Source organism: Ranitomeya variabilis, chromosome 1 (assembly GCF_051348905.1).
Source record: "Ranitomeya variabilis isolate aRanVar5 chromosome 1, aRanVar5.hap1, whole genome shotgun sequence".
In the NCBI taxonomy this organism is placed as follows: domain Eukaryota; kingdom Metazoa; phylum Chordata; class Amphibia; order Anura; family Dendrobatidae; genus Ranitomeya; species Ranitomeya variabilis.
This window is the reverse complement of record NC_135232.1, coordinates 158047642-158071590: the sequence shown is the minus strand read 5'-3', so window position 1 is coordinate 158071590 and position 23949 is coordinate 158047642. Positions and strand designations below refer to the sequence as shown.

At 42.5% G+C, this 23949-nt stretch overlaps 1 protein-coding gene across 4 annotated transcripts in view; it reads right to left on the bottom strand.

Annotated features, from left to right (window-relative positions):
- The window catches only part of FER (FER tyrosine kinase), a 310990-nt gene that overhangs the window by 105890 nt on the left and 181151 nt on the right, over positions 1 to 23949 (bottom strand). For all 4 annotated transcript variants that reach the window (XR_013221836.1, XR_013221837.1, XM_077290053.1 and 1 more), the window contains exon 15: positions 5905 to 5961. Coding sequence is in view for 2 of the 4 variants with exons in the window: in XM_077290053.1 (XP_077146168.1) it covers positions 5905 to 5961 (57 nt within the window). In the remaining 2 variants the exon portion in view is untranslated. The remainder of the gene's footprint in view (positions 1 to 5904; positions 5962 to 23949) is intronic.

The window sequence follows — 23949 nt, the reverse complement described above, 5'->3', positions numbered from 1 at the left end:
CGTCAGTGCGAAGCATGAGAACTGATTTGGCTAGGTGAGAGGCTCTGGACTGGGGTCTAAGGGGTAACGTTTCTCCTTATGGAGAGTGACATACCAGCTGGCTTGTCAAGGTAAGGAGGCTTATTCGCCGTGCAATGCTCCTCTGGGAATTTAAATATGCAAATTGCCTCTGCTGAAAAAAAGAGGACTTAACTCTATAGCGCCACCTATTGGAAGCGAGATACTGATTTGGCTTTTATCCTAAGTCATATTGCACGACTCGTTAAAGGGTTGATTGTGACTTGTAGGATCGCTACTTCCAATAGGCGGCGCTATAGAGTTAAGTCCTCCTTTTTCAGCAGAGGCAATTTGCATATTTGGGCATACACATTATCAACATGCGCTATTTGCATCTCCCTTCGCAACGGTATCATCCCCATAACCAAGTAGCAATGGTTAGCGCGTTTACGCCATGCAGACTCCTCTCAGCAGCACGAGCAACATAAAGGTCAGGCATTGTAGCGCGGAACACTTTGTAGCAGTGGCCTTACCACTGGTTCCAACCATCAAATCAATCAAATTGATATGTTACTATAGTGGAGGGGTTCAAGAGAGGCCTAGATGTCTTCCTGGAGCGTAACAATATTGTATCTTACATTTATTAGGTTCCTTAGAAGGACGTAGATCTGGGGATTTATTCTGACGGAATATAGGCTGAAAAAATGTATTTTTTCGGCCTTGCTAACTATGTTACTATGTAAATATCGTATGATTAGTGTACCTGGAATGGATACTAGAAGGGTTTAGCTCTTGTACACATCACCTCATAATCCTGGGATAAAAAGTGGAGATCAGTAGACAACATTACCACGTGGGCAATACCTTTAAGAGGCCTTCACAAGGGAACTTCACACTGCAAAATGTACAGTTGATGAACCCTTCCAGTCTTCAATCCAGGTACACTAACAGCTTGGCATTATATGGTTTTGGTGGTGGATCTAGCGATATAGCCATTTCTCCTAAGTACCAGGAGTCATTTTTCAAAACCACCATGCCAGGCCATATGTTGCTTGTGCTACTGTGAGCAGTTTGCGTGCCTTAGATGTGCTACAATGACCTGCAGCGTCTCTGAACTTGTTTACCATTAAGCACATCTCAGACATCATTGGCTGGCATTTGCAAAGGTAGCTGCCAGCATAGGATCTAGATGATTCCAGTTCCTCAGATAACCATTTATAGTTATTGTTACTTATGACTGTTGTGTTTGAAATTGTTAAACTGTAAAGCGCTGCAGAATATGTTGGCGCTATATAAATAAAGATTATTATTATTTATAACCTCACGGCGTGCATATTCACAAGTTGATTTGTTTTTTTAAAAAAATTCTACATTTTCATATTTGCATATTATTAACATGTCTATCCCGTTATTTCCATAATTCAATGACTTTTCATTCTTTAGGTTGTAATTTAAATGTTGAGAAGAGTATACCAGTGGTATGTATGAAACATATTGGGCTCGCATATTACGGCATGCAACAGAGCCAATATCTAAATAGCCAACAACGTCTCCTGAGGAGTCTATAGGTACATTGCAGCATCTCCTTCACTCATTACATGTTTAATAGTATAATATGCCAAATTATCGTTATAGAGGACAAAATCTGTTCGATCCCTACTTCTATAGCCTAATATAGGGACCTGTATATTACTCTTCTTGCTGTAAATAATTGTTACAAAATAAAGTAGGAAACCATAAAATGTATTATAATAAAGGTTTGAAGTTTTAACAGTAGAAGGTTTTTGGATTTGTAAGCTCATGTCCAGAATAATAACAAAGTTTTTTTTAATTCAACTATTCAAAAAGAAAGGGTGAAGGTAAAATCCTCAGCAGATTAATACATAAATCAATCCACGTAAAAACAAGCCAGCAACTCAGCCAGTATTAGTGGTCCTGTTCAAGGAAAGGACAATGGTCCCATAACACTGTAGTGATAGCCTCAGTACCGACAAATTAAGAAGTAAAAGAACTTGGTGCAAACCTGTTTTACTTATACCCGCCACCCTATAGGAGATACAACTATTGCCCAACGTTTCGACCTACATTAGGTCTTTATCAAGGACATCCGTGTGAGTAGTGGCCGGGTGTGTGGGGTAATGTGGAGCCAGTCACACAGATGTCCTTGATATGTTCCTAATACAGGAGGAAACTTGGAGCAATATTTTATTTCTCCTACTTGGTGCTAGATCTAAGTAATATATAAATCGCACATAACATGGATATATTCTATGGGGACAACCATTCACATCCTGGGGACATTCAATTTAGTAAAAATGTCATTCTGCTGCTGAATGTGTGAATATCCACAGCAGATTTCATCATTTTTAATATATCAAGGGTGAAATGAGCAGCAAATGCACACAGTCCAGACATACCCTTCTTCTATAATGGCCAATTTTTCTTTGTGTCTGCGTTGTCGAGTTAAGCAGCTCTAGGGTGTGACAGCTTCAATGTGATCAATAGACTTATGCTCCATTTACCAGGGACAATAATTGGAAAACAAAGATGGATTGGCAGCGCTGCTCGTACCAGACTATCACCCAAAAAAGAAGCAAAACGCTTGTTTGTTAGGTGATCGGATCTTGTATGCCAACATAGAAGGTGTGGTAATGGGCAGCATATCGCCTGGAGAAAATAGGACATGTACTGCCGACGACATGATGCTGTAGAGGGACAGAACAACGGCGTTAATAATAATCATGTTCCCACCAGGCCAGCAAAAAAGGAACTTGTAAGCAGCTGTTCAGCACTCGGAAATAGGCAGCACCACGTGTTTTAATTTACCTTTACGTTACGTTCTAAGTGTATTCTTTGGGATAACACCACTCAATATCTTAAAATGCACTGCACAGTGGCCGATTTAAAGGGGCTCTCCTTTCATATTATATTGATGACCTTTATTTCAGATATTCAGTCATCAATATCAAGTCAGTGAGAGTCTGCGAGAACAAGAGCTGATCTGCAGTACCCAGCAGTGGCAGCTACACACTTAACAGAACGGCTCCTGGGCAGCTTTATTCAGTGTCTACTTCCAATGCCCACGGAAGCCTCGAACAGCTGATCAGTGATTGTGCAAAGTGTTGTAGCCCACCGACCTAATATTGATCCTATGAATATTATGTCCCAAGAAACCCTTTATCTTCTTAAGGATCCCCTTTAACATTCAGGACATTTTAACTGGCCTTTGCCTTTAGACAGTCAGTATGTGTTACGTTTCCATTCTATACAGTTATATACCTAACCCCCCCTAATACTGCACAATACGGCAAAGAAAATGTAATAAAACACCAAAGTCATACTAAACATTGAATCAGTCGTAGTATAAACTGAGTGGTTAAATATTCAACATCTCATTTTCCAGTAAGGGAATTCATTATTTAGTTCTACTGTAAATTTGCCTCGTAGTACAGAATAGATGGGAATTGGAATAATTCTCAAATGATTAATTCCTCCACTTCAGACCTGCAGTGCCCTGAGCCAATATCTGCTTTACCATGCTCATTCATACATTACTTGCACTTAAATATGAAGACAATATAGACATTAGTTAAATGTAAAATTAATACAATTCCTGACAACTGGAACACTGAGTACAATAACGTGTTCTATGGCCACTGACAATCTATTTTTCTAGCATTGTAATTTACCAAGTTGTACAGTAAGAAAATGCTCCCCACCTGCGTAGCCAAGAAGGATAAGACTGAAGGAGAAGGGATGGGGCTGCAAAACACAAATGTCTTATGGGGGATTTCTATTAACTTCTTTTAAAGTACCGTGTATACTTGTGTATAAGTAGACCCGAATATAAGCCGAGGCACCTAATTTTGCCTTGAAAAACTGGGCAAACGTATTGTTTTCACAGCTCCCCCGGTCTGCATGGCTCGGCTCCCCTGGTCCCGCATAGCTCTGCTCCCCTGGTCCCGCATGGCTCGGCTCCCCTGGTCCCGCATGGCTCGGCTCCCCCCTTCCCACCCTCTGTCCTACTCACCCTCCTGCCTCCTGGCGACATCAATGCATCTCCGCGCCTGTATCTCCGTAGGCAGCTCTCCTCTCCTGAGCAGTCATGTGGTACCGCTCATTAAGGTAATGAATATGTGCTCCACGCCTATAGGAGTGGAGACGAATCCATATTCATTACCTTAATGAGCGATACCACGTGACCGCTCAGGAGAGGAGAGCTGCTGGCGCTGGGACAACGTAGATGTAGTGACGGAGGGCGAGTACGAGGTCTTCTGTTAGCTCCTGCCGCTGCTCCGCCACTCCCGCTCCCCTGCCAGCGTTCTGGACTATTGACTTGTGTATAAGCCTAGTGGGGAGTTTTCAGCACAAAAAAAATGTGCTGAAAATCTCGGCTTTTACAAGAGTATATACGGTAATTAGTGTCTAAAAATGCTTTTAGACCATGGAGCCACAATTAAATTGTTCCCTTGCCTTTTTACATAACAATTGGTAAGAAAAAACTTTTTTATATAAGGATCCGCAGTAACAAACATCATCTATATATATAATTGTCTAAGGGTACTTCCGTCTGTCCTTCTGTCTGTCACCGTTATTCGTTCGCTGATTGGTCTCGGCAGCTGCCTGTCATGGCTGCCGCGACCAATCAGCGACGCGCACAGTCCAGAAAAAAATGGCCGCTTACTCCCCGCACTCACTGCCGGCGCCCGCATACACCGCTCACACAGGGTTAATGCCGGCGGTAACGGACCGCGTTATGCCGCGGGTAACGCACTCCGTTACCGCTGCTATTAACCCTGTGTGTCCCCAACTTTGTACTATTGACGCTGCCTATGCGGCATCAATAGTACAAAATGTAATGTTAAAAATAATAAATAAAAAAAAAAAACCTGCTATACTCACCCTCCGCCGCCTTTCTCGCTCCTCGCCACGCTCCCCGGACCGCTCCATTACAAGCGTCAGCTTGCGGTCCGGTCCCGTCCCAGGGCTGGTGTGCGGCAAGGACCTGCCATGATGTCACGGTCATGTGACCGCGACGTCTTCATAGGTCCTGCTCCCACCAGCCCTGGCACTTGCAATGGAACACGGCTTCAGGAAAATGGCCGCCGCGATCTCGATCTGCGCACGCGCAGCATCCAGCGGCCATTTTCCTGAAGCCGACCACTACCATCTGCACAGGATCCCAGGAAGAGAAGAGGCAGGACGCAGAGGAGCAGCGACAAGAATGGTGAGTATGATACACTTGACTAAGTCACCAGAAACGCGTAGATAGTGTTTTTAATTATATTGTGCTGTTGTTTTATCCTCTATTTTTTGATATGAAGTGAATAAAGTACCAAGACTTTGCTTTTTCACCACCTCGTTGAGCTGGATTTTTTTCTATTTCCTGCATTCCTCACGCCTTGACACAGTGTTTCCGTGCTCCGAGCCTCCAGGGACTACAACTATGGTGAGCTGGATTTTTTCTTTTGTCAGTATGATACACTACAAGGGGCCCTCGGATCGTTAGGTGAGTATGTTTATTTTTTATTTTTTGGCCCTATACGTGCCTCGGTAATATACTATGTCACTGGGCAATATCCTACGTGGCTCTGCTGTATACTACGTGGCTGGGCAATATACTACGTGGCTGGGCAATATACTACGTGGCTGGGCAATATACTACAAAGCTGTGCAATATACTATGTGGCTCTGTGCAATATACTACGTAGCTGCGCAATATCCTACGTCGCTGTGCTGTATACTATGTAGCTGGGCAATATACTACGTGACTGGGCAATATACTACGTAAATGGGCAATATACTACATGGACATGCATACTCTAGAATACCCGATGCGTTAGAATCGGGCCACCATCTAGTAGTTTATATTTACAATGTACCTGTTTAATATTATCATTTACTTACTTTGCCCAGTAATTCTCCAAGGGTCACATCTTCATGATTGAGAATCCATTTTTTATCCTGCAGAAACAGAAAGAAAACCCTATCAATTTACACTTGATAAACGATCTCTTAAGCAGATGGGGAGAACTATAGAGAATATTACAATATCTACCACATTGCTGAAACCATCATACAAGCTCGTAAAATACGCGGGCACAACAGGATATTAAAAGCTGCATTGCTGTAATTTCATTTTACAGAGCCTACAGCACGATGGCGTATTTAGAAGCATAGCACAGCATGTCCCGTTACACAATGATCCGGATACGGTGCCGTCTGCTTTTGAATACTAAAATTACTTACATGGTAGCAGATAAGAATGAAGCGCTCATAATGTTTAGCGATTCCTTATCAGCCTAATATTGTACGCCTGGAATAACTCAGCTCTTGTCCTCTAATATGATAAACATTCATTTCTGCCACATTGTAAGAACATGAGAACAATAAAAAAAAGGGTTTCAAACACACTGGAAAAATTAAATTAGGCAGAGATCATAAGTAGAGCAATGGAGAACAAACCCAGGTAGTTTGTCAATGTATGGGTCAATGGTCACACAGTATTCATCAATCTGCCTTGTTCTACTCTGTGACCCACTTCTTTTGTAAGGAGCAGCTTAGCCTACAAGATTAAATAAAAATAGGGATTATATAGGGATAGGGATAGTAGGTCGTCTATGGGCTCACTCACAATAAAGGCCCCAACAGACAGGGTTAAAGGGGCATTCCCATCTCCAAGATCCTGGCCCAATATAGAGTAGGTGTAATATAATTAATATTAGCAAATACCTCCAATTAGAAATGTAGTATGCTCTTCTGAGTCACTAGGCATCTTTCATCATGTGCAGTGCATTGCAGGACCTTAGGTATCCATGGTTACAACCACTAGCAACTAGCTGTCACTGTATCAGTGGTCGTAACCATGGATACATAAGGTCCTGCAATGCACTGCACATGATGAAAGATGCATAGTGACTCAGAAGAGCATACTACATTTCTAATTGGAGGAATTTGATATTATTACACCTACTACATATTGGGATAGGATCTTGGAGATGGGAATACCCCTTTACGTCAGCAGGATCAGACAGCCATCTGATGAGTAGATCAGAGTCATGTAAGGCAGTCCTTTAGGAGCGCTGAGGAGGCAGCCCCAGGGATAAGGGAAGTGCCAGGAACCGCAACAGCTCCAGCCGAAAACCTCCAAAGGAAGATAGACACAGGGTTTAAGGTAGAAATCGGTCACAGGAGCGTTGAAAGGAGACACTGACACTGGATACAGTTTAGCCACAACGCGTTTCAACGGACATGCCGTCTTCATCAGGTGGGACCACTAGTTGGTCGGCGCCCCAGTAGAGATTAGACAGTCGGCCCAACCAGTTAATATCAGCATCTTCAGCAGACAATAGATTAAGTGGGTGCTGCTGCCTCGTGGCTGGGGGATGATCTCCTCCAGGATAGATGACCAATTTGGACTATAAACACTATATTAGGCTGCTCTGCTGTAATAAACAACCCTTATGAACAAGATGAGCTGAATGTCTTTTATTTCCATAATGCATTTCAATGCTGGACTAGCGCCTTCTTCAAGTGAAAAAAACAATTGCAGGCACCAAGAGTAGACACTTCGCACTTTCCAGCCTCTTGAAAACCACTTGCCATGCAACTGAAAAAGACGCTAGTTCAGAGTTGAAACGTTTTGTGGAAATATAAACCATTCAATCTATCTTGGGCCAGCAAAGCCTAATATCATGTTATCGTCCAAATTGGACAACTGTCCAGGAGGCGATAATCCACCAGCCACGAGGCAGCAGCAGCAACTATTTTATGGTGTTCACAGTTGTGCCAGCATGAAACCTGATCAGATGAGCACCATCCTTTTACTTTTCATATACCTAAAAGTGTATCACCAGATGGTCTTGTGCAATTTTATTTCCCTACAGTTTTTCTGCCAGTTTAATGTCACAGATTTCTCTACTGTAGATCTAGCAGAGCTCTAAATGCTGAGCTCTGTATAACCCTGCCCACACCGCTGATTGGCAACTTTCTGTGTACACTGTATATTGACAAAAAGCAGCCAGTGATAGGGTTGTGGTTATACCAGGGACATGAGACACCTAGTCATAAATATTGCCACCCTGTCATACATAAATTTTGCCTCCTATTGTCATATTTCAGCAGAATAACCCAATACGAACCCTTAAACTTAGCTGCACCCGACAAAAAAGGGGATCTTACCACTTTCACATCTGATCAGATTCGCTTCCTAATAAGATGTGGTTCGCATTTCTTATGACCAAACAGTTATGTATTTCCAGCACAGAATAAAAAGAAAGTCTATAAAGATCAAGAGCTTTTCTACAAAGGCAGCATGAAAGTGCTACTGAAATGTTAAAACACTGCACAAACTATTTATACCTCGGTCCAGACAATACTCGAGAGAGATCGAACAAGGAACGTGTCTCCAAGGATCAAACCAAGAAGCATTAAGCTGTCGGGTTAGAAGAGGCTAAATGGAAAGCGCAAACAAGACAAGAAAGTGCCATAAAAAAGGTTATTTCTAAAATTGTTACAATGGTGGCGAGGAAATGGAAACTGTGTCTTCCAGTTTAGTACAATCATTAGATACGCTTCTAGACTTCATTCACAGCATCAAACTTTGTGGCAAGCATCTGTGCAACCTGATTTTATCATGCTCCAAGCCATCCAAAATTGTAAAAAAAACTTCTTTATCGATTATAGACCACATTTAATTAGTCTGTAGCCTGACACTTCTGGCCTATCTACAGGATCAGAGATAACGGATTGGTGGAGGTCTGACTGGTGAGGGTGTAACGCCTCCCGTATGTATGGGGTGGGGATCGAGAATTGCCGCTTCATACAATGGGGGATTTGACACCCCGGCTCTTGTGATCGATGGAGTAAGTAGCCATAATGTTTGGCCAAGACTGTTCAATGTGCACATAATACAATATAGAAGTGAAGCTGTGTAGGCACCAGCCCTATTACATCCGCATAACCTGTCCTATCATATACAACAATTAGCCACCAGCAGAAAAGATGGTCGTGCTCCACAATAGAAATTGCATGAAATGTGTGCAGAAAGCAATGAAAAGCAGCACTCACCCCGAGCGGAAATTTTAACAGTCCATTAATCCAGCATACGTGCCAGTAGGAGCGATTGGCAGGGGGTGTGCGGGGGTGAGGAAAACGGAACGACGGCCATGTCGCACTACAACTTGCACTTCTATGGGTCCAAGGAAGAATGGATGAAAATCCCTCAAACAAGAATTGGAAGACTCTTGTCTGGCTACACAAAGTCTTTACAGGATCTGATACTTTAACCCCTTCACCCCCGGAGCTTTTTCCGTTTTCGTTTTTCGCTCCCCTCCTTCCCAGAGCCATAACTTTTTTATTTTTCCGTCAATTTGGCCATGTGAGGGCTTATTTTTTGCGGGACGAGTTGTACTTTTGAACGACATCATTGGTTTTAGCATGTCGTGTACTAGAAAACGGGAAAAAAATTCCAAGTGCAGTGAAATTGCAAAAAAAGTGCAATCCCACACTTGTTTTTTGCTTGCCTATTTTGCTAGGTTCACTAAATGCTAAAACTGACCTGCCATTATGATTCTCCACGTCACTACGAGTTCATAGACACCTAACATGACTAGGTTATTTTTCACCTAAGTGGTGAAAAAAAATTCCAAACTTTGCAAAAAACAAAAAACAAAATTGCGCCATTTTCCGATACTCGTAGCGTCTCCATTTTTCGTGATCTGGGGTCAGGTGAGGGCTTATTTTTTGCGTGCCGAGCTGGCGTTTTTAATGATAGCATTTTGGTGCAGATACGTTCTTTTGATCGCCCGTTATTGCATTTTAATGCAATGTCGTGGCGACCAAAAAAACGTAAATCTGGCGTTTCGAATTTTTTTCTCATTACGCCATTTAGCGATCAGGTTAATGCTTTTTTTTTATTGATAGATCGGGCGATTCTGAACGCGGCAATACCAAATATGTGTAGGTTGGGGTTTTTTTTAATTGATTTATTTTGATTGGGGCGAAAGGGGGGTGATTTAAACTTTTATATTTTTTTTATTTTTTTCACATTTTTAAAAACTTTTTTTTTTTACTTTTGCCATGCTTCTATAGCCTCCATGGGAGGCTAGAAGCAGGCACAGCCCGATCGGCTCTGCTATGCAGCAGTGATCATAAGATCGCTGCTACACAGAAGATTTGCAGGTGTGCTGTGAGCGCCGACCACAGGGGGGCGCTCACAGCCACCGGCAGTCAGTAACCATAGAGGTCTCAAGGACCTCTATGGTTACAATGGAGAAGCATCGCCGACCCCCGATCATGTGACGGGGGTCGGCGATGCGCTCATATCCGGCCGCACGGCCGGATGCGGTAGTTAAATGCCGCTGTCTGCGTTTGACAGCGGCATTTAACTAGTTAATAGGCGCGCGCAGATCGCGATTCTGCTCGCGCCTATTGCGGGCACATGTCAGCTGTTCAAAACAGCTGACATGTCCCGGCTTTGATGTGCGCTCACCGCCGGAGCGCACATCAAAGCGGGGGTCCCGACATGTGACGTACTATACCGTCACATGTCGGGAAGGGGTTAAAATGAGGTGCTACTAGTACTAGCCATGTGGGATGCCCAAACTTTTGCATCAGCCCATTATCCTTTTTGTAATTTTTAAAATGTAAAAGACAAAAATATTGAAATCTTTCCCTAAAATACAAAGGAAATGTGTCATCTTTAACGTTAGCCATTGTAGAAATCATTTCATCTTCAACCCGCTTAACTGTTTACAATAACAGTAATTTTAACCAGGGGTGCCCAAACTTTACTTGTCACAGTGTGATCATTACTGCTATAGGTGAAACGGCCAATATCCCTAATTAGTAATTCCTCAGAGAGGATTATTTGGTTTATTTTTGCAACTATAAGCTTTAGTTCCACATGGAACAGTGTAATATTCATGGTAATATCTGGATCTCCCCTTAGAGGGTTTTATGGTGATTATTGCCAGTATGAGCTGCGGCTTTATGCAGGACAGATGGTTGAAAATGTTGAGCATCCCATTTTAGAGGTTATCAGGGATAATATGGTGGCAGGTATTGCTGCTAGAGTTAGTATGCCGGTGTAAAATATAGTAACCCCTACTATTAACTAATAACCTAGAGTACAGGTCATCCTAATATCCAGGAGGTTACACCGTGCACTGGGAGTCAGAGTACTGTGGACAGACTTGGACAGAGTACGGTGGATTAAAAATGATAACTTAACTAAATTAAGGTTACCGGTATATTTTATTGAGAAGTACAGATGAGCAAACCCAAATTTAAAAGCTCGGTCCGGTGCTAAACGCTGAACGCAGACTTCCCCTGGTAGTCCGTTGCAATGTTTGGAGTTCCGGGGGAAGTCCAAGAGAGGATATTCCAGCTGAAAAGTTCGGTCGACATTGTTTTCAATGAGGTTCGGGTAAATTACTAACAAACAGGTAATCCCTGAATGTGTTGCGGCTGTCGAACAGCACGAGACATGCAGGCGCGGGAACTCAAACTTCCAGTTCAAGCATGCCGAAGATATTCCGCTAGCACACAAGCATGCGCGGATAACACCTCATCAGAGAACATTCGCTCAACACTAGTCATAAGCCGCCCCGAATGTCAATGGGTCTAATCAATGTGCTGCATCACAGCAGGGCAAAATGCAAAATCTGTCCCCTCTGATTTCTGGGGCAGAAATGATGGGTCGGATTTATTCAGCCTTTGCAAACACGATCTGGTTATAAACAAAAAATAATAATATACATTTTACAAAAACTACTCATTTGGCTGCAATAAAAGACCGTAAGTAAGCGAGCGAGACTTGCACTGATAACCTTTAGATCACAACCTTACCTCTAGAAAACACACAATACTTTCCTTTTGGAATATACACAATTTTACCAATGAGGTCCTTTTAATGATAAAAATTACGTTTGCTCATGACTCGTATATTTATGCCATGGTTATACTAGGAATATGAATTTTTAGCGAGCGATGTATTAGATCAATCACATGTAAACATTTTTTCCCTAATTAGGCATTTAGCAATTTGGCAGCTTTCAGAAATGGACAGCATGGCAATTTCCTTTCATATAATTAAACACAAATCAAATTACTGTAGATGTTAGTCAGTGCAAGAGTTTTATGGCTGATAACTGTTATTTTCTAGCAGGCGGAGGGTTTGCCGAGAGATTACTTAATTGCACACATTTCCCCATCTCGCTCTGCATATATTTAGAGGGAGCATGGGATTATTCGCCACGTGATCAACTTTGTCAAAGCACTTTCAATCTTAAAGCCTTATTGACAAGCACATGCAAATGAGTCTATCTTATTAGAAGCAGCTTCACACGTCCCCCGTCATTGAACTCCTGTTTGAGGGAAAATGCAAATGAATGTCAAATAATCAAAAAGTTCTGGAAGTATACAGAATGTTTGGAACGGAATTTTGTTTTGATAGTATTAGTTTATGGGAGCAATCAGAAGACCACATGTAGGCCAAAGAAATAGATACAATAGCTAGAGAAACTGATTTATCTCTAGGTCGACCCCAAATAAAGCTTATTTTCAAAACATCCAAAACGCTTCATCGCTAAAATATTAGCAAGGGGTTTATTTTTTTGTTATTCCCGAGCCAAGCCTCCTGCATCCATATTCATGGGTCTCGCAAGAATATTGGATGCGGAGGGTATCTGGACAGTGGGCCAAGTAAAAAACTAGACAGCATAATTATAATTATGGACCTGTAGAAGCGCTGGTGAAATGCGAAACTCTATGTTATTGTCCAGGGTGTTAAGAAAAGAAAAATGGACTGATTTACCTGCGGACTGGGAGAGTGCGGACATTCCTTCTCCTCCTTGAAAGCTTAATATAGGTTTTGGATCTTGCACCACCCTGAAGAGTTCTGTGCATGAGGTTGTGAAATCGCTATATGGGTCGTTCAGAAATTGGTGCCCTGATATTCTTCTCCACAGAACTCTTTGACATCACTGTATCACTCTCTCAGTAGGATTTCCTATCATCCCCTTTGTTTAGAGTTACAGCAATCAGTCCACACACTAAGATTAATTACGGCACATGCCACATTTAAAATTCTTTAACCTGTCGGAGAGGCGGCTGCTCATCATCAAAGAAGTCAAGCCGAATCTGCAGTTCTCACGCCCAGAGGGGAGACTGATGCCCCTTCATGCGCAAGATATGGACAGCGATGAGAAGTAGAAGAGGGACAATCACGCCTCTGTGGCCATGATAGGCTTGGCTGCTCCTCTATGAGCGTCTGTCTCTATGACCAGTCAAACTTACTTACATTATGGCATGTGTTGGAATTAAACTTCATTTTTAAACCACTTGGATATGCAAAAAGGATGAATGGACTAAGTACTAGGAGGCTGACATACTTCATAGAGATAAATTCTGATGACAGGTTGTAGACCCGAGATCCCATTGCTATTCATTTCCCAGTAATGTTATTTACAGATGATTATTGCCTACTCCATGTGATTAGTGAACCTTTCATGTATGTTGTGTTACCACTTCTATCTCCTATACCCCATGTATTTAATGTGTTCATGCAGTGTTCTGTACTATATGGCACGGTGTCATTCTGTGTATTGCCCATCATCGTGTAGATGCAGCCACTAGTCCGACCATCAGGAATCACGGATAATTCAGTCGTCATCAGCTTCTCCCCACCCCCAGGCTCAGCTAGGCGGATTGGGAGAGATCGATCTATGTGAGTGGGGCGGGAGAAGGCGGCAGCTAGGTACCTCTGTGACCGCTCATCATCGACACCTTATCCCCACCAGCCATCTTGAGGCTTTGTTCACACATTGTGTTTTTGCTTCTTTTTTTTCTGATGCTTTTTATGCAAATTAAGGGCTTCAAAACTACCAGCAAAAGCAATAAGATTTCAGAAATCTCATGCACACGCTTTGGTGGTTTTTTCACTTCTTTCAACATTTTTGCAGCATTTTTCACCCATAGAAAGCAATGAGTAAGTGTAAAAAAGCTGCAAAAATCGGTTATTGCTGCATTTTTAGTGTAAAAAAAGAATGTACAGAAGGATGTTAAACTCACACATTTTTGTGATTTTGTAAAGTTTAAACCATAATGTCTGCGTCCTCCCCTGAGAACGGCAGGTAGGGCTAGTACAGTAATGTGTAAAACTAAACATTGCCTGACCAATGTGTGAAAATGAACATTGTCTAACAGTCAGAATGGCCCAAACCAATGCGTAAAAGTAAGCGGCCGTCCTATAAAGTGCAACGGCCAATGTGTGGTAAACTATTCCAGACCAATTCAACCCTCACCGCTGTTACATTTCTAATTATGTATTATTTCATGAACAAAAAGTTCAGAATAGTCACTACTTTTTTCCAGACATAAAAAATTGTTTTCCACTAAATAATTTGATCAATTTGCCTTTAATTTCCAAAAATGTTTTATGGTGTCACATACTCGTATGTCTTGCATTGGTGACCTAACACCTTACATTGTTTATTATTATTATTGTTTATTTATATAGCACCATTAATTCCATGGTGCTGTACATGAGAAGGGGTTACATCAAAATACAAATATCACTTACAGTAAACAAAACTAACAATGACTGACTGGTACAGCGGGAAGAGGACCCTGCCCTTGCGGGCTTACAATCTACAGGATTATGGGGAAGGAGACAGTAGGTCGAGGGTTGCAGTAGCTCCATTGGTGTTGAGGTGGCCGTGTAGTCTTTACAGGCTGTAAGCTTCTTTGAAGAGATGGGTTTTCAGGTTTCTTTTGAAGGATCCAAAAGTAGTGGATAACCGGATGTGTTGGGGCACTGAATTCCAGAGGATGGGTGATATTCGGGAGAAGTCTTGGATGCGATTGGGTGAGGAGCGAATAAGCGTGGAGGAGAGGAGGAGGTCTTGGGAGGACCGGAGATTACGTGAGGGAAGATATTGAGAGATTAGTGTGGAAATATACGGAGGAGAAAGATTATGGATGGCTTTGTAGGTCAGTGTTAGTAATTTAAACTGGATACGCTGAGAAATTGGGAGCCAGTGAAGGGATTTGCAAAGAGGGGAAGCAGGAGTGTAGCGAGGAGAGAGATTAATTAGTCGGGCAGCAGAGTTAAGGATGGACTGGTGGGGTGCGAGAGTGTTAGAAGGTAGGAAGGTTTATGCTTGAATGGTGGAAGCAGGGCAAAACTTTGGGATCCTGAAAAAGGCAGCAAAACACAGCAAGAAAAGCAGCAAAAAAGCCAGCAAAAAAGCCAGCAAAACCCACTTTTTGTCAGATGCTTCCTTTTAATGACAAGAGATGAGGTTTTGGCTGCAAAAAAAGCAATGTGTGAACATAGCCTAAAGTTTTCTCTGAAACGCTGCAGGTTTCAGACTAAAACATACACGTGTGCAATAAGCGAGTCGGTTTTAATTCCGTCACATTTACTTTAATCAAATTGTGTAGTAGGGGGTTTATAGAATTAGGTTATTTAATATATGTAAGGTTATCCTTATTTTTTATATGTCACCTAGAGAGGGCAGACATACGATCTAGTAATGACATTATCTGCAGGTAAGTCATCCCACTATCCTAACTTTACCTTAATGAGAAGCCATCATCACAAAATAACCTATTGTTTAACTTCGGTTTTTGTGTTACATTTATGGCTAAAAATATTCTGGTAATTTTATTTTTCAGTATCACAATCTTTATTAAAAAAAGTTAATAATCTGGCAATTTGTACACTGGCCACTGGGGCATTTTTAAACTCTTAAAGGGAATCAGCAGGTTTTTGATATGTTATCTAACAGCGGCATGAAGTAGGAACATAGACCCGGATTCCAAGGATGTGTCACTTTTTATACTGGGTGCAGCAGTAGTGATAGAACCACAGTTTTCACGCAGATCTAGCAGAGCTCAGCTGTTGAGCTGTGTATATCCCTGTCCACGTCGCAGCCTTCTGTGTACATTGCATAGTGACAAAGAGCTGCTAATCAGTGAGGATGGACCAGAACTGACAAGGCCATTTTGGTCTAGAAAATCTCCGGCTGATAAAACACTGAATGTATTAAAACAGTAATACACAGCCCAGAAAGTGACGTCTTGGTGCCAGATTCCATTTAAGTCCACCATATACATTAGATGGCCGTTGCCCAAACAACTGGTCGGCTGACGGCCATCTCGGCTGGCTCTCATACACAGGATGCATGTTGGTCAAGGGCTCCCGTGTTCCACATGAGTGAGCAGTCGCCAGACATGTATTTTCATTTCCGGGAGACAATAAGATCTGCAGTCCCAAACTGGGGACATCAAACACATTGAACTGACGACCAAACCCATAGATTTCCTATGGGTATGGCTGACAGTCTAATATATATGGGGGTGATTTGACTTTCTGTTCTTTCAGGAAAAGTTTTCAGGACTTTACATATCATCAGAGGCAGGATTACAATAACAGGTAGCGACTCTATACAGGGCTGATACACAGGATCTATCATTCACAATAGGCGACGTCACACCTGACCCTGCGCTCCCTCCTTCACAATCACAGTAAACACAAAACATAGGGTTAGAAACTGACTATCGTGGCTGTATACATGTGTTATTTCCTAAAACTAGAGGAAGTAGGAGTCTAAAACAGCCCCAGTGGCCAGAGCGAATATTGGAAGATTTTTTTTTTAAGTTTTACAACATACATTAAACACAAAGATATGGCTTAATCAATAGGCGATTTTCTGATGATGAGGGCTGGTTAATCAGTCAGAATTCAGGGAGCAATACGTAATCTTCAAGTTGAGATAAAGTAGTTTTACTGTTTCAGTGAGTGCTGGGAACTGATTTGTCATGTCAAAGAGCCCAGCAGCCCCCAGTTCTCACAGAGCGATGAATGGCTTGGACTTAACGCTTCTTGTATTTAAGGCTATGTGCACATGTCCGGAATTGCCACGGAAATTTCAGCGACAATTCCGCAACTGTGCCGCGGGTAAAACGCATGCGGAACTGGCATGTGTTTTCCCGCTAAACACTAGCATTTTACAAGCGTAATTAGCTTGCAGAATGCTAGCGTTTTCCAAGCGATCTGTAGCATCGCTTGGAAAACTGATTGACCGGTTGGTAAACACTTGTCAAACATAGTGTTTGACAAGTGTGACCAACTTTTTACTATTGATGCTGCCTATGCAGCATCAATAGTAAAGAGATCGAATATTAAAAATAATTAAAAAAATAAAAAATCGTGATATTCTCACGTTCCGGAGTCCCCTGCAGCCCTGCAGCGTTCCTGCTCCTCACGATGCTTCCGTTCTCAGTAATGCCTAGCGGCAATGACCCCAGATGACGCAGCAGTCTTGCGAGACCCACATCATCACAGGTCATTGTCGCAAAGCATCACTGGGAATGGGAGCATCGTGAGGAGCGGGAAGGCTGCTGGGGCCGCCGGAAGGTTAGAATATCACGATTTTTTATTTTCATTCTTTTTTTTGTTTTTTACAGGTATATGGTTCCCAGGGCCTGGAGGAGAGTCTCCTCTCCTCCACCCTGGGTACCAACTGCACATCATCCGCTTAAGCAGATCAATGTATTCCTATGTGTGCGGAATCCCCGTGATTCCGCACAAAGAATGAACATGATGCATTTTTTGTCTGGAATGTGATTCAGCTGCGGAAAAAAACGCAACATGTGCACAAAAATTGCAGATTGCATTCCAATAATAGGATGCTTAATTTATGCTTTTTTTTCCGCGGTTTTATAGCGAAAGAAACACAAAAAATCCTTAACGTGTGCACACAGCCTTAGGCTCATGGTTCTTTAAGAGAGAAAAAGACCAAGCTCAAAGAAAGTAGTAGAGTACAAGCCGGTGTCCTCAGAAGAAGCCCGATGATAGTGCATCTAACTGCTTTCTAGTTAGCAAATCATCAGTGCTCACCATCTGTCATCGAAACGAGACGTTCAGGCATCATTTGTCATAACATGCTGATCTACTGATAGCAATGATGGAGAACCAGAGGCACAGAACTACTGGAGCACTTCTGGCAACAAGATAAATGCTCCGGTGACAACGCTTCTGAGAACATCGGGCACATTGGTATTTATACAACATGTACAAATGACCAAAGATATAGTCAAATCATATTCTGTATCAAAAACAATAAATACAGAAAGGCGTCTAGACTGGTAGCTAACTGGAAAGCTGCAATGTACGTACGCGCTTCAGCAAAGAAATTACGCACTGTACAGTTTCTTTATATAGAAAAAAAAAGCAGCATGAGAATGAATGTACTAGCTCCTAAATGGCACACGACACAGGCTAATGCATGCAAACCTCAGGAGCGGGTGTACTTGTTGACCTCGGAAGCCAACTGCTATTTTTCATACATATACCATCTCACTTTTCTTTTTTATATAGAAGTTACATTTGAAACAACCCACATGTTTGATCTTAGCTCTAGAAGCCAATGCAGAAAACTGCTATGATGTTTGTGTAGTACGTTATATATTTTTTAATATGATTTCAACACTCCAATTAATTAATACGAGTGATAGAGATATTGATTGGTTTTGTTAAATAATATACAGTATATACCGTATGTACTTTCAAAGAGTATAGCAGAAAGCTAATTGAAAACTTGTCCAGCCACATGTCAATTGTTCCAGATGGTCAGTCTAAACCAGGGAATGTAAATGACCCAGTAATTTACATTTGGTGTACACTTTACACTTATCTTCAAAGATGAGAGATCTTCCTAGGCCTACATATGTTGATTGGAGGTCTTAAAGCCCCCAGGGATGCCGGGTGGTGAAGTCTTATCTATTTGGCCTTAGGGTATGTGCACACGTTCAGGATTTCTTGCAGAAATTTCCTGAAGAAAACCGGAAATTTTCTGCAAGAAATCCGCATTTTTTTTTTTGCGTTTTTTTTGCGTTTTTTTCGCGGTTTTTTAGCATTCTGCAAGCGTAATTAGCTTGCAGAATGCTAAAGTTTTCCAAGCGATCTGTAGCATCGCTTGGAAAACTGACTGACAAGTTGGTCACACTTGTCAAACATACTGTTTGACAAGTGTGACCAACTTTTTACTATAGATGCAGCTTATGCAGCATCTATAGTAAAAGACAGAATGTTTAAAAATAATAAAAAAAATAAAAAAATGCTTATACTCACCCAGACATCTCATCAGCGGCATCCGTTCGTCTTCCTATAGCTGGTGTGTGCGTGCAGGACCTTCCGTGACGTCACGGTCACGTGAGCGGTCACATGACCGCTCACGACCAATCACAGGACAGTGACGTCATCGGCGAGGTCCTTCGCCGCACATCAGCTACAGGAACCGAACGGCAGCGTGCAGTGGAGGCGGGAACACTGCGCGGGACATCGAGGGTGAGTATATCGCTATTTTTTATTTTATTTCTTATTTTTTGACCACTTATATGGTGCCCAGTGCGTGGAGGAGAGTCTCCTCTCCTCCACCCTGGGTACCAACCGCACATAATCTGCTTACTTCCCGCATGGTGTGCACAGCCCCGTGCGGGAAGTAAGCAGATCAATGCATTCCTAGGTGTGCGGAATCCCTGCAATTCCGCATTTTTAATGAACATGTTGCTTTTTTTTCCGCTATGCGATTTTTTCGCGGAAAAAATCGCAACATTTGCACAAAAAATGCGGAATACCTTGTAAATAATAGGAGGCATAGGTTAGCGTTTTTTTCGCGTTTTTATCACGTTTTTATAGCGAAAAAACGCGAAAAAAACGCTAAAAATCCTGAACGTGTGCACATGGCCTTAAGGTTTCAGTACACATACCATGAAAAACATCAAAAGCCTTCAGATAAGATTCAATGGTCAGTTTTAACATATAAATGGAAGTATTGCCTGAGACCAGAGGAGACAGATGGAAGAGAGAGGGCACTGAGAGAGATGGCTGATTGACTCCTACCATTTCAATGTAATGTATGACTATTGATTACGTGCTATTTTTAGTGATTGTTTATATTCATTATCTTTTATTAAGTAAATTCATTTTAGTTTATTCAATTTTCGTGTGAGCATTTATTTATTAATCATAATTCTTTGAACCGTAACAAAACAACGTTGCATTGCTTTAACCCCTTCATGACCCAGCCTATTTTGGCCTTAATGACCTTGCCATTTTTTGCAATTCTGACCAGTGTCCCTTTATGAGGTAATAACTCAGGAACTCTTCAACGGATCCTTGCAGTTCTGAGATTGTTTTTTCGTGACATATTGGGCTTCATGTTAGTGGTAAATTTAGGTCGATAATTTCTGAGTTTATTTGTGAAAAAAACGGAAATTTGGCGAAAAATTTGAAAATTTTGCAATTTTCACATTTTTAATTTTTATTCTGTTAAACCAGAGAGTTATGTGACACAAAATAGTTAATAAATAACATTTCCCACATGTCTACTTTACATCAGCACAATTTTGGAAACAAATTTTTTTTTTGCTAGGAAGTTATAAGGGTTAAAATTTGACCAGTGATTTCTCATTTTTTACAACAAAATTTACAAAACCATTTTTTTTAGGGACCACCTCACATTTGAAGTCAGTTTGAGGGTTCTATATGGCTGAAAATACCCAAAAGTGACACCATTCTAAAAACTGCACCCCTCAAGGTGCTCAAAACCACATTCAAGAAGTTTATTAACCCTTCAGGTGTTTCACAGCAGCAGAAGCAACATGGAGGGGAAAAATTAACATTTAACTTTTCAGTCACAAAAATGATCTTTTCGCAACAATTTTTTTATTTTCCCAAGGGTAAAAGGAGAAACTGGACCACGAATGTTGTTGTCCAATTTGTCCTGAGTACGCTGATACCTCATATGTGGGGGTAAACCACTGTTTGGGCGCACGGCAGGGCTCGGAAGGGAAGGAGCGCCATTTGACTTTTTGAATGAAAAATTGGCTCCAATCTTTAGCGGACACCATGTCGCGTTTGGAGAGCCCCCGTGTGCCTAAACATTGGAGCTCCCCCACAAGTGACCCCATTTTGGAAACTAGACCCCCCAAGGAACTTATCTAGAAGCATAGTGAGCACTTTAAACCCCCAGGTGCTTCACAAATTAATCCGAAAAAAGGAAAAAGTACTTTTTTTTCACACACAATTTCTTTTAGCCTCAATTTTTTCATTTTCACATGGGCAACAGGATAAAATGGATCCTAAAATTTGTTGGGCAATTTCTCCTGAGTACGCCGATATCTCATATGTGGGGGTAAACCACTGTTTGGGTGCACGGCAAGGCTCGGAAGGGGAGGCGTGCCATTTGACTTTTTGAATGGAAAATTAGCTCCAATCGTTAGTGGACACCATGTCGCGTTTGGAGAGCCCCTGTGTGCCTAAACATTGGAGCTCCCCTACAAGTGTCCCCATTTTGGAAACTAGACCCCCCAAGAAACTAATCTAGATGCATAGTGAGCACTTAAAACCCCCAGGTGCTTCACAGAAGTTTATAACGCAGAGCCATGAAAATAAAAAAAATTATTTTTCTTTCCTCAAAAATGATTTTTAGCCCGGAGTTTTTTATTTTCCCAAGGATAATAGGAGAAATTGGACCCCAAATGTTGTTGTCCAGTTTGTCCTGAGTACGATGATACCCCATATGTGGGGGTAAACCACTGTTTGGGCGCACAGCAGGGCTCGGAAGGGAAGGCACGCCATTTGGCTTTTTGAATGGAAAATTAGCTTCAATCATTAGCGGTCACCATGTCGCGTTTGGAGAGCCCCTGTGTGCCTAAACATTGGAGCTCCCGCACAAGTGACCCCATTTTGGAAACTAGACCTCCCAAGGAACTAATCTAGATGTGTGGTGAGCACTTTGAACCCCCAAGTGCTTCACAGAAGTTTATAACGCAGAGCCATGAAAATAAAAAATTATTTTTCTTTCCTCAAAAATGATTTTTTAACCCACAATTTTTTATTTTCCCAAGGGTAACAGGAGAAATTGGACCCCAAAAGTTGTTGTGCAGTTTCTCCTGAGTACGCTGATACCCCATATGTGGGGGTAAACCACTGTTTGGGCACATGCCGGGGCTCGGAAGGGAAGTAGTGACGATTTGGAATGCAGACTTTGATGGATTGGTCTGCGGGAATCATGTTACGTTTGCAGAGCCCCTGATGTGCCTAAACAGTAGAAACCCCCCACAAGTGACCCCATTTTGGAAACTAGACCCCCCAAGGAACTTATCTAGATGTGTGGTGAGCACGTTCAACCCCCAAGTGCTTCACAGAAGTTTACAACGCAGAGCCGTGAAAATTAAAAATCATTTTTCTGTCCTCAAAAAAGATGTTTTAGCAAGCAATTTTTTTTTCACAAGGGTAGCAGGAGAAATTGGACCCCAATATTTGTTGCCCAGTTTGTTGTGAATATGCTGGTACCCCATATGTGGGGGTAAACCACTGTTTGGGCGCACGTCAGGGCTTGGAAGGGAAGTAGTGACATTTGAAATGCAGACTTTGATGGAATGGTCTGCAGGCGTCACGTTGCATTTGCAGAGCCCCTGATGTGCCTAAACAGTAGAAACACCCCACAAGTGACCCCATTTTGGAAACTAGACCCCAAAAGGATCTTATCTAGATGTGTGGTGAGCACTTTCAACCCCCAAGTGCTTCACATAAGTTTATAACGTAGAGCCATGAAAATAAAAAATAATTGTTCTTTCCTCAAAAATTATGTTTTAGCAAGTAATTTTTTATTTTTGCAAGGGTAACAGGAGAAATTGGACCCCAATAGTTGTTGCCCAGTTTGTCCTGAGTACGCTGGTATCCCATATGTGGGGGTAAACCACTGTTTGGGCGCACGTCGGGGCTTGGAAGGGAGGGCGCACCATTTGACTTTTTGAACGCAAGATTGGCTGGAATCAATGGTGGCGCCATGTTGCGTTTGGAGACCCCTGATGTGCCTAAACAGTGGAAACCCCTCAATTCTAACTTCAACACTAACCCCAACACACCCCTAACCCTAATCCCAACTGTAGCCATAACCCTAATCACAACCCTAACCCCAACACACCCCTAACCACAACCCTAACCCCAACACACCCGTAACCCTAAATCCAACCCTAATCCTAACCCTAATCCCAACCCTACCCACAACTGTAACCCCAACACAACCCTAACCCTATCCTTAACCCTAACCACAAGCCTAATCTTAACCCTATTTCCAACCCTAGCCCTAATTCCAACCCTAAGGGTACCGTCTCACATAACGATTTACCAGCGATACGACCTGGCCGTGATCGTTGGAAAGTCGTTGTGTGGTCGCTGGGGAGCTGTCACACAGACCGCTCTCCAGCGACCAACGATGCCAAGGACCCGGGTAACCAGGGTAAACATCGGGTTACTAAGCGCAGGGCAGCGCTTAGTAACCCGATGTTTACCGTGGTTACCAGCGTAAAAGTAAAAAAAAAAAAAACGTACATACTCACATTTCGGTGTCCTTCAGGTCCCTTGCCGTCTGCTTCCCACCCTGACTGAGTGCCGCCGTACAGTGAGAGCAGAGCGCAGCGGTGACGTCACTGCTGTGCTGTGCTCTCACTTTCCGGCCGGCAGACAGTCAGAGCGGGAAGCAGACGGCAAGGGACCTGAAGGACACCGAAATGTGAGTATGTGCGTTTTTTTTTTTTTTACTTTTACGCTGGTAACCACGGTAAACATCGGGTTACTAAGCGCGGCCCTGCGCTTAGTAACCCGATGTTTACCCTGGTTACAAGCGAACGCATCGCTGGATCGCTGTCACAACGATCCAGCGATGACAGCGGGAGATCCAGCGACGAAAGAAAGTTCCAAACGATCTGCTACGACGTACGATTCTCAGCAGGGTCCCTGATCGCTGCTGCGTGTCAGACACAGCGATATCGTATGGATATCGCTGGAACGTCACGGATCGTACCGTCGTAGCGATCAAAGTGCCACTGTGAGACGGTACCCTAACTCTAATTCCAACCCTAACCCTAAGGCTA